The 11,165-nt window shown below is 56.0% G+C and overlaps 1 protein-coding gene across 1 annotated transcript in view; it reads right to left on the bottom strand.

Annotated features, from left to right (window-relative positions):
* The window catches only part of FOXRED2 (FAD-dependent oxidoreductase domain containing 2), a 16,201-nt gene that overhangs the window by 4,399 nt on the left and 637 nt on the right, over window positions 1-11,165 (bottom strand). Inside the window, exons 2-8 of the mRNA XM_005883273.2 lie at window positions 10,772-11,163; window positions 8,897-9,148; window positions 8,487-8,750; window positions 6,186-6,352; window positions 2,997-3,162; window positions 1,428-1,669; window positions 48-218 (exon numbers count right to left, since the gene is read on the bottom strand). Coding sequence (XP_005883335.1) covers window positions 48-218; window positions 1,428-1,669; window positions 2,997-3,162; window positions 6,186-6,352; window positions 8,487-8,750; window positions 8,897-9,148; window positions 10,772-11,163 — 1,654 coding nt within the window. The remainder of the gene's footprint in view (window positions 1-47; window positions 219-1,427; window positions 1,670-2,996; window positions 3,163-6,185; window positions 6,353-8,486; window positions 8,751-8,896; window positions 9,149-10,771; window positions 11,164-11,165) is intronic.

Below are 11,165 nucleotides of genomic sequence, written 5' to 3'. Positions count from 1 at the left end.
CCTGCCCTCTAGCTCAGTCCCTCTGTCGTTCGGGGCATGTAAGTTACCTGCGTAGAAGCTTCGCAAGTCGGTGCCCAGACAGTTCTCCAGGAAGCGCCTCAGAGGCAAGATGTGGCTCATGGGGGCGGTCCAGTCTGTCAGGAAGTCCTCCAGGATGTGGTGGATGGCCGCGGGCCGCGGCAGGGGCCAGTCTGCAGGGCGGAACCTCACCTCCTGCTCTGTGGGGAGAGGCGGGGCCGCGTCAGAGCCCAGCAGCCGGCTTCCCACCCTGGGGTCAGTGGCAGCGGCGTGGTTCCCGCTCACTCATGCCCGTGAGCTCGGCTCTCCTGGGACATCTGTGCGCTGGCTGCGGTCCGTTGTTCCACAGCCATCCCCGAATGCTTGGAAGGTTAGCACGAGGAAGCAGGGCAAAACTAGACTTGTCCTTTGTGCATTCAGAGGGCAGAACTCAGACCAACCACTTGAACTTGATGTTTCTCTAAGGCTCACGTATACTGAGGTCTATAAGGCTGCTTCAAAACTGGTCTTTCTGTGAGGAGGCTCGGGTCCAGCATCGGAAGGGGTCTTAGAGCTCACCTAGTCCGTCTCCCACCTGTTGTGGGTCCCCTCTGTGTTGTCCCTGTCAGATGGCTCAGGCCATGACCCAGCCACCCCTGTACTGGGAAATTCGGCTCTAGGAGGCCGCCCATTCCACTGTGGGACAGCTCCGATATTACTTGCTCCTTCTATTGGATATACACCTGCGGTCCTGCCACTTGGACCTGTTGATACTACCTCTGCCCGTTTTAGATCATCCTCTTCCAAGTGACAGCCCTTCAAGTTCTGAAGCAGGAGTTGGGTTCCCCGGGTGGTTCACCCCTTGGTAGCTACTCTGCCAGGCACCGTGCTGGCATTCTGTATCTATCATCTCATTCATCCTCACACAGGAAGGAAGGTACTGTTTTTATCCCCATTTGACAGAGGAGGAAGCTAAGGCTCAGAGAGGTTAATAAACGGTCCAAGGTTGCACAGCAGGCAAAGGACAGACCTGGGAGCACCTCCCAGCTCTTCTGCCCTGCAATGCTCCACTCCTGCGTTAACCGCTTCCAGTTCCTCTCCCTGTTCCGTCGAATCGTCTCCAAGTCCCCCCTCCCCACCCCACGATCAGCCTCCTCTGGAGACACACAGCAAGACTGCATCCCTCTACTCTGGTGCCTGGAGATCATGCCACCCCATGTGTGCCCTGCCCAGGTCATGGTGCAGGCCAGAATCTGGGACCAGCACTTATCATTCTTGGACCTCCTGTCTCGGGGCCGAGTCCCCAGCGGTCCTCCTCTGTCAGCGGAGTGTTGTGGGAGGGACTCATGGTGACACCTCGATCCCCAGTGGGGCCCCAGGAGTGCCCACCCCAAGAGAGCCCAGGGGGGAGGGAGCGCAGAGCCACTCACCGGTGGGGAGGTGCCTGTAGTAGTAGATGACGGGGTGCAGGAAGTTAGACTGCCAGGCGTCTTCCGTGTACCCCACAGATCGGTCATAGAAGAAGACGTCCTTGTCGGGCCCAGAGAAGTTTCTGCCGTACTCCATGTTGATGACGAAGAGCCCGTGCCTGGCCTGCCTGCCGGTGACTGCCTCCAGCTGGGCCAGCATCTGCATGGGGAACTCCTCCAGGTACTCGAATGCTGTGCCGTTCCTGGGACCAAGGCAGATGGGAGGCCAGACCCTCAGTGCTGCGGCAGAGGCGAGGCGTGTGCACGTGGGCCTGTGTGTACGTGCCCCTCTCCCTCCAGGAAGTGACAATCAAACAGCACACGGACTCTGACCAGCCCCGCACAGCTCACGTTGATGTTACAGCGGAGCCCTGGGACGGGGCGCATGCCTTGGTGTGTTCAAGGGACAGGAAGAAGGCCAGGGTGGCTGGAGTGGAGTTGAGGGGAGGGCCCGGCGAGGGGGGTGGGGAAATGGGTGGGCCCAGGTCAAGGAAGGCTTGTGTAAGCCACGATGGGAACACCTGGTTTCATCTGGACTGAGGGGAAGCCCCGGGCCCCAGTGAGAACTGAACAGAGATGAACTGGTGGGACTCGTGTTTTAAAGGGCCACCCTGGCCATGCGCTGAGAGCAGACCGCTGCTGGACCAGTGCACGTGAGAGATGCTGTGGTCCGGACCAAGGGGCAGGGCAGAGCTGTGCGGGGCGGTCAGTTCTAGATTACCTGAAGGGAGAGCTAACGGGACTTACGGGTGGTCTGTGTGGTGAATGGGTGTGAAGGCGAGAGGGTCAAGGCCAACCTGAACTTGGTGAGCTGCCGCACTCCCTGGCTTTGGGCCACTGTTTCCTCTGAGAGTTCTTCCTCTGCTTCTCACCTGTCCTTGGAGGGCCTCCCTCCAGCCCCTCTACAGTTTCCTGCTCAGGAAGTGTCCCCTTACACTGGACTGAGAAGGAGCCAACTTGGCCCCAGCCCCAGGGAACTCACGAATCTCACTGGTGTTGCAGTTTACTGCTCATCTACTTGGTGCCAAATGCTTTCTATGCGTTACCTTTACGTTTCCTGCTCAGGAAGTGTCCCCTTACACTGGACTGAGAAGGAGCCAACTTGGCCCCAGCCCCAGGGAACTCACGAATCTCACTGGTGTTACTGCTCATCTACTTGGTGTCAAATGCTTTCTATGCGTTACCTTTACTCCTTCCTGCAGTTCTGCCAGGTACGCAGAACCCCACTTTACCCCCATTTTGCAGGCGAGAGAAAGGCTCAGAGAGGCTAACTAACTTGCCCAAAGTCACACAGGTAGAAAGAGGCACAGCCTGGTTCACACTCAGGACTGTCTGTCTGCAGAGCTGGTGGTGTGATTTCACTGATTTTTCTCCAAAATAAAATCCATCTCCCCTACCCTCACCCCTGTTTCTTCTCAGGCTTCATCTTAGGAGGGAACCACTGGGCTATTCCACACTTGGGAAAGGCAGGGGTGTGACGAGGGTAAGGTGAGGCGGCGGAGGGGCAGCGTGGTGGGGTGGGTGACTCACTCCTTCAACAGGACGACATCGGCGAGCACACTGAACATCTGGTAGAGCCCAGAAGCCTCGTTCACGCGCCGGAGGACGGAGCTGGTCAGCTGTGTGATGGGGTGCTCGGTGGCGGGCCAGGCGACACCGTGGTGGCGATGCTCCAGCAGCCGGTGAACAGCACGCACTGAAATGGCCAGAGGGAGGGAGGGCATGCTGCACTTAAGGATTTATCTTTTGCCTGGCCGATGTGGCTCAGTGATTGAGCGTGGGCCTATCAACCAGGAGGTCAGGGCCCGTGCCTGGGTTGTGGGCTCCATACCCAGAGGGGGTTGCAGGAGGCAGCCAATCAATGATTCTCTCTCATCACTGATGTTTCTCGTTCTCTCCCTCTCCCTTCCTTGCTACAATCAATAAAAATACATTAAAAACGAAGAATTTATCTTTTGCCATCAGGAGGGCCATAAACTCCCCATCAGCGTCTCTAAACTCCATACACACTGTACCATGATGCCCAGAAGATGCCTTTAGAGCAGGGTCAGCACGTGGTTTCTGTGAAGGGCCCAGGTGGAAGCATTTTCGGCTTGGCAGAGGCTGTCACGCAACTCACTTCCGCCTCTGGTGTGCAAGCAGCCACAGAGGACAGCTAAGTGAAGGGGCATGGCCGAATCTGGTCCCCAGGCCCGTGTTTGCTCCCCTGCCTTCGCCACTTGCATAGGGAAGTCCCACAGCTATCACTCCACACGTGGTGTGTCAAAACTGGACCCAGCGCCTTCCCTCTGCAACCTCTCCCCTCGCCTAGTCCCCACTCCTGCGGGAGACATCCCAATGGAAACCCTTTGACTGCTCCCTCTCCTTTGCAGCCTAAACCCAATCTGTCACCGAGTTCTATTTTGAAATGCTTTGTATATTTATGTCAGGCTAGAAAAGCAACCGCTGTCTAAAACAACAGACGTTTTCTGTGTGCCTGGGGCTGCCGGATACAGTTGTGAAACTGGGGCACCGCACACAGATGCCTGCTCTTCCAAAACGAATCAACACAACACCCAGATCCAGGAAAGGCAAGGACACAGCAGCTCAGGTGACAGGGGACTCGCTGGCCCACAGTCACAGCGAGGCGTGCAGCCTCACCAGACACCTGGCTCTCTGGAGGAAACCACGGTGAAGCTGAGTTTTGCAAAAGGTTGAGGAATTACACAGCTAGAGAAGTTTGGGAATGGAGCCCTGACAAAAGGAGCACACATGTGAAGAAACAGAATCTTCAGAGAGCCTGGCACCTCTTGAGAAGCAGGCGAGGGGCCAGGCTGGAAGGGCGAGCCCGTGTTGGCTGCGCAGAGCTCCGAATGCCGTGCTGGGAGCTGGGACTTCCTGTGGAGATGGGGAACCACTCAAGATGTGCGAATAGAAGAATACAGTTGTTGTTTTTTATTTGTTTTTGTTTTAAAAGGAAGGTTGTTTTGGTGGGTACTATGGTAGGGAGGGTACAGAACAGAGATGGGGGATGGGCAAGGCTTCCAGCAAGTCCTACATTCCAAGCAGTTCCGGTCTGTGCCGCCCGCCCAGCTTTTATCTTCTGTTGCTTCACTCTGCCTTACTGTTTGCTACTTGTCTCCCTCGGGGCCTGTTTCTCAGATGAATGATGAGCAAGGTCTGGGCAGAATGTACTGTGTAGTCACCCGTCCCTCCCCCAGGAGGGTCCTCAGTGAGTACTGACCATGGCAATCTGTGGCTACACACCCACATCTGTTTCTCATTTGCCTGAAGCTCTGCAGTTAGCTGTGAGCACCACAGTCACGCAGATATGGGTTCAAATTCCACCTTTGCCATCCACTGGCTGGGTGACTTTGGGCAAATTACTTAACGTCTCTGTGCCCCAGTTTCCTTATCTGCCAAATGGAGTTGAAATAACAGGATGTGTCTCATGGGGCTGTTGTGAGCTGGAAAAAAGGGGCAGAGGACAGAGGGGGCAAGAGGGACGGGGCGGTGTGTGCCAGGAGAGCGGGTGCAGGGAGGGTGCCGGGCATGGGAACGGTGATGAGGGTTTCTTACTGGGGGGACTCGGCTGAAGAGACACTCTTCTCATTCCGTGTGTGCGCGTGTGCATGTGTGTGCGTGTGCATGTGTGTGCGTGTGCATGTGTGTTCAATTTGCAAATACTCTGCTTTACAGACAGCTAACACTCTCTCGCTGGTGTCCTTCTGACAACACGTGTGGGGTGCAAAATATACTGCCTGGAAATCAACAGTAAAACATAACTACCCTTCTCTGCCAAACTAGAAGGATAGCGATGTGCAAAAGTGAGCATTAAGGCAGTGCGAGGCATCCAATTAAACACAGAAAAGTCAGAATGCAGGGCACAGGGCCTCATGGTGTTTATGACAGAATTAATGGGCTCATGTAACACCTGCCACGCAGTAAAGCACCCATCCCACGGCCTCCCCAGAGGGCAGAAAATTTATACCCTCAGTGCCTAGAGCTCCGAAAAGGAACGAATATAATCCAATTGTAATTCTTTTTAAAAAAAAAATATTTTTATTGATTTCAGAGAGGAAGGGAGAGGGAGAGAGAGATAGAAACATCAATGATGGGAGAATCATTGATCGGCTGCCTCCTGCACGCCCCCTACTGGGGATCAAGCCCGCAACCTGGGCATGTGCCCTTGACCAGAATTGAACGCGGGACCCTTCAGTCCACAGGCCGACGCTCTATCCACTGAGCTACACCAGCCAGGGCTCCAACTGCAATTCTTACTCAGATTTGTCGGTACCCAAAAACTGCATGTGATGCTTCACAGCTGCACGGTCCCAGGTATGGCCTTGTCTAGTCCTTACCACAGTCCCTCGAGGGCAGGGGCCTCCCCTCACTCCCACCTCTGATGTGAGGGTACCCCACAGAGGCTTAGAGAGGTTATGAAGCCTAACCTCTGAGGCCACCCCACGGGGGAGGAACCCAGGTTAACATTCCTCAAGCTCAGCGTTCTCACCAATACATGGCACTTCACCCGACAGGACACAGGCATGTAACATGCACCCCAGATGTACATACTTTTATACCTTATTGGATGCTTTTCTAGACATATCCTCAGACCATGGAAACCCGGTGCTGTCTGCCCCAGACTCGGAATTTATGACAATCGACTACTGATGAGCAATCCCTTGAAGGCTGCTGGAAACCACAGTGTGCTTCCTGAGCCTGGGGAGGTGGGCTCACCTGTGTATCGGAATCCATGGATGAAGCCCCCAGCAGATTTCCGGTAATCCACAGAGTGGCTGGCCGTACCCAGGACAAAGAGACCACGGCTTCCTTTGGACTCATAGCTAGGTCTGACCAGTGGGTACTTCTTGCTGAACTCACTCCCTGAAGACAGTCTGAGGGACCTGTGAGCAGAAAGTGTTGTTAATAAAAATTGCTGCTGTGTATGAAACACAAATTACAGGCCTGGCTCTGAGCTAAGTGTTTTATATTCCTTACTAGAGGCCCAATGCACGAATTTGTGCACTGGTGGTGTCCAGCCGGCCCGGCCCCCGATCAGGGCAGATTGGGGCTGGGCCAGTCGGGAGGAGGAGATGGCAGGAGGAGAGGGCGGGAGGTTGACCGGCCGGCCCGCCCTGATCGGGGCCCAATCAGGGCTGGGCCGGCCAGGGGGAAGGGGCTGTGGGGAGGTTGGCCGGCCGGCCCCACCCCTGATCGGGCCGTTCTCTGGCTACAGTGGGCGGCATAGCGACCGGTCGTCCAGAGATCCAGTCACTGGCTTTTTATATATAGATTGCATTTAAATCATACCATGCATGACCCAGGAGGCAGGTATAATCACCTCCATTTAACAGATGGAGTAACTGCGGCTCGAGTTAAAGATGTGGTGGGTCAGGACCAAGGTCAGGATTCAAGCCTGACTCACGGCTGGGCTCTGGGCTAAGACTGGGCTTGTGTGACCCGATGGGACAGGAGGGTCTGGTTCAGACCCTCGAGGTTCTTGTCTGCCTGTGCCCTGACCAGAAGGGAAGTGAGACCCTGGATGCCGATTCTGTGATACTAAGCCTTACAAAGGAACTGGGGCAGCAATGTCTAAAAAAGATGAGGATCTATAAAGCAGTTCTTCAAAATGCAATCTACATATATAAAAATCCAGTGACCCGAACGCTGTAATGACAGGAACGACCGGTGGCTATGCTGCCCACTGCAGCCAGCGAACCGGCCCGATTGGAGATGGGGCCAGCCGGCCAACGTCCCGCGGCACCTCCCCCTGGCCGGCCCCACTCCCAATCCGCCGTTCCCACCCAGATCAAGGGTGGGGTAGCCGGCCAACCCCCCCTGTGGCCCCTGCCCCTGGCCAGTCCTGCCCCCAATCACCCCCATGCCCCAATAGGGGGCAGGGCCAGCCGGCCAACCTCCTGCAGCACCTCCCACCACACCCGATTGGCCCCACCCCCGATTGGCCCCCCCACCCTGATTAGGGGTGGGGCTGGCTGGTCAACCACCTGTGGCCCCTCCCCAGCCAGCCCGTCCCTGATGGGCCTCCTCACTTGGATCAGGGGCAAGGCTGGCGGCTACTGCCCACAGCCCCTATCCCCAGCTGGCACCACCCCCGATCGCCCCCCACCAATTGGGGGCAGGGCCAGCTGGCCCACCACCCCTCCCCATGGCTGGCCGCGCCCTCAATTGGGGGTAGGGCCTGCCAGCCAATCACCTGCGACCCCTCCCCCCAGGCTGGCCCAGCCCTGATTGGGCCCCGATCAGGCAGGCCAGCTGGTCAACCTCCTGTGGTCTCCTCCTCTCAACAGGCCTGGCCCCGATCCTTCCCGATTAGGGCCGGGCCAGCCAGACCCCACCTGTGCACGATTTCGTGCACTGGGCCTCTAGTTATAAATAATTTCGGCTGCCAACATTTGATTGAGCATATAGTATATGCCCAGAAGCTTTCTCTCTCTCTCTCTCTCTCTCTCTCTTTTAATGCCCTTGACTGGAATCAAACCCAAGACACTTTGGTCCACAGGTTGATGCTCTATCCACTGAGCCAAACCTGCTAGGGCCCAAGTAGTTTTCTATATTCATCCTCACAATAGGCCGATGAAAAAAGAAACTATGATCCCCATTTTAGTGATGAGAAACTGGGGCCAACCGTGGTAAAGCAACTCTCCCAGAGCTCACAGATTTGGTAAGAAAGAATCTCAGATTGACCCCAGAACCTGCGCTCCTGGCCACCATCCTGCCTTCCAGCCAATTCACCTCCTGGTCCTTGCCTTCCCATCTCTCAGGTGGAAGATCACAACAGACGAAGACTCGCTGCTGCCGCTGCTCTGAGGGGGAGAGCCTCAGGGCCACTTGGGACCCTTCTCAGTGGACAGAGAGCTCACACCCGGCGGGAAACCAGGCAGCATCCACATCCAGGCTGAGGGCGGAGGCCTGAAAGCCTGGCACTGGCACTGCCGGACGGGGACGCTGTTCCCCCAGGGGGGTGTCAGAGGCGTTTGTATGAGATCCCATCCCAGGTACCTCCTCACTTGGACTCACTTATTGAAAATGGAGAAATCGAACTTCCAGCCCAGGCAGCGGATGACGCGGTCGTAGGCCACGCGCATGGCAAAGTTGTCGCTGTCGTCCTGGGGCAGGGGGATGGCCTCGGCACTCTGGTTGCTGTCCTCCAGGTAGAACTTGAGGGTGATGTGGAGCTTGCCCTTGGGGTCCTTCACCACAGCCAGATCCGTCAGGTCGGACTCCAGCAACCCGTCCAGGGACTTCAGCTGGTAGGTGTCCAGCAAGCCGTTGTTGACGGCCCTGGGCCCACGGGACATGCAGGAGAGAGGAAGGAGTCTGTACGGGTACAAGGGGCTCGGAGGAAGAGGTGGTTCGTCTAGCTGGGGTCAGGGACGGCTTTAGAGGGGCTGGAGTACACGCCACACCAGGGCGGCTGCGTGGCATACCTGAGGTCTCCTACGTAATGGGTGGCCCAGGACAGCCGGACTCGGGAGCGGCTCAGCATGTGGACAAAGTTGGTGACACCCAAGATGTTCTCTGCCGTCTCAAAGGCCGAGTTCCCTCGGCCCAGGATCAGCACATTCTGACCCACAAAGTCCTCCGGGTCCACGGACACAGACTCGTAACCCTCCACGTACTCGGAGCCGGGGAAGTCCACCAGGTTGGGGACTGACAAGCCGGTGGCGACAAGAAGGACGCTGCAGGCGGGGGACAAGGGGAAGCTGGCTTAGTCTCTTAGCTACCAGACACTAAGGAAAAGTCACTTTTTGGACCTGCCACCTGGCTTGTCCACCTGACTCAAACTGCTGGCTCCTAAAAGAAAACAAGACTATTCATTCATTCATCTGATTACGGATCCATCCCAGTAGACGTGAGACTTTACCCCTATCCCTCATTGAGCTCACTCCAGCGGACACAGTTTCCTTTACCCCTTACTGGGATTGTACCAAATATGAGAATTTGACTGACAGGAGAAGGTAGCACCATGAGAAGTCAAGTAATTCATCCAATTCTGAACACAGCAGTCAGACCAAGTATCACCCTCAGTGATGAGAAGGAGAACCTGATGTTCCTACTTTCCCCTTTCTGACTTGACAAATGCAGACATCTGTTGAGGCGTAATCTCTACCAGACTCGGTACAACATGTTTTACGTGTCATCTTACAGCTCCAAGCAACCCTGATTGACGTTAGCTGGCCTGCTTTACAGGTGAGGAGACACAGGCCCACAGCTGGCGTCCAAAGCTCCAAGTCAGCAGGGCCAGACTCGACCACAGATCAGCAGGATGCCCAAGTCCTGCTCTTTATATTGGTGGGTTTGCAGCGCTGTCGAGGGCGGCTGGGGAGCTGGATCCTGCCGGCCTGCAGAAGAATGATCTGATCGCAGGGTGGTTTCAAAAATCGAATTGGAAAAAAGATCCAATTGGATGGCCTGTGGAGGGGCATGTGCAGCCCCTATCACTGTGTCTGCTGACTCTTGTCCACGCTGCTCATAGCTGACTCCCCTACACTGTCGCACAGCAGTTTAAATGCAAGGGTCAAAATGGCTCAGCCTTCTTTCCCCGGGCTGTAAGAAGCAAGGAGCCAGGCTGGGCCTCTGCCAAAACATAGGGGAAGATGAACTCTGATTGAGCACCTGCTGGGAGCCAGGTGCTCAGCTAATGGCCAGGAAGTGAGAAGCAGTCTGGTGCAGCTGGAAAGAACAGGGGCTTCGAGGTCAGGAAGATATGAGCTCAAACTGCAGCTTAAAAGCTGTGTGAAGCTTTACGCAGTGGCAGTATCGTAGCCAATGAGGTTTATCCGAGGCACGATTGTTGCTAATTGAACTTTTCCCAATACAAAAAAAAAAAAAGCCGTGTGATGCAGGACCAGTTGCTGGGCTTCTCTCAGACTCAGTTCTTCATCTGTGAGATGGGAATCAGTGACCCTCTCCCATAGGGTCCCGGTGAGGCTGCAACAGCGCAGTGCAGTCTAGTTCGTGACTCTGAATCTGGGTTGCCTACAGGACATTAAGCTTTCTCGCAAGCTAAAACTGAATGCTGGCAGCACTGCCTGTAGGGTCTTCTCACTCTTGTTCGGTTCTGAAATCCCACTGGGCCCCTCTAACACTTGCTAGATCCAGCATTTCCCAGCCTGTGTTTTGGGGAACACTAGTTCTGGGAGATGTTCTACAAACGGGTTGTGTGGGGACGTAAGCTTGGGTAATGCTAACTACCCAACGTTTTTTTCTCCCATTCCTCCCACACCAACCGGCCACACAGGAAGTGTCAGTGCCTCCAGGAAAGGCCCAGCTTCAGGTGAGCGCCGGACCCCGTTCCTTACCTGCACCTGTATTCCTGGCCCTTCTGGTCGGTCAGAATGAAGTAATGGCCATTCCAGGCCCGCCGATCCTTGTCCAGAGTGACGTGGGCAATGGTCGTGTTGTACCGCACGCGGAGCCCCAGCCTGCCTGCGAAGTCGCCCAGGTAGCGCACCATGTCGCCGGCGTCGGGGAAGTAGGCCTGGGAGTAGCGTCTGAAGAGCAGCCGAGGGTCATGGCTGAGCAGAGAGTTCCAGTCGTGGCGGAGGTTGAACTCGGCGTTGGTCCTGCCCGTGTACCGCTTGTTGATGCTGATGAGCTTGCGGTGCCTGGGGTAGCGCGTGAAGAAGCTGCCGGGCCCCGAGGCGCGCTCGAACACCACGTAGTCCCGCCCGGCCCGCTGCAGGAAGTAGGCCA

This window comes from Myotis brandtii, unplaced genomic scaffold, assembly GCF_000412655.1.
Source record: "Myotis brandtii unplaced genomic scaffold, ASM41265v1 scaffold78, whole genome shotgun sequence".
NCBI classification, from domain to species: Eukaryota; Metazoa; Chordata; class Mammalia; order Chiroptera; family Vespertilionidae; genus Myotis; species Myotis brandtii.
Note: the sequence above shows the minus strand (reverse complement) of the source record. Positions and strands in the feature narration are given on the sequence as shown.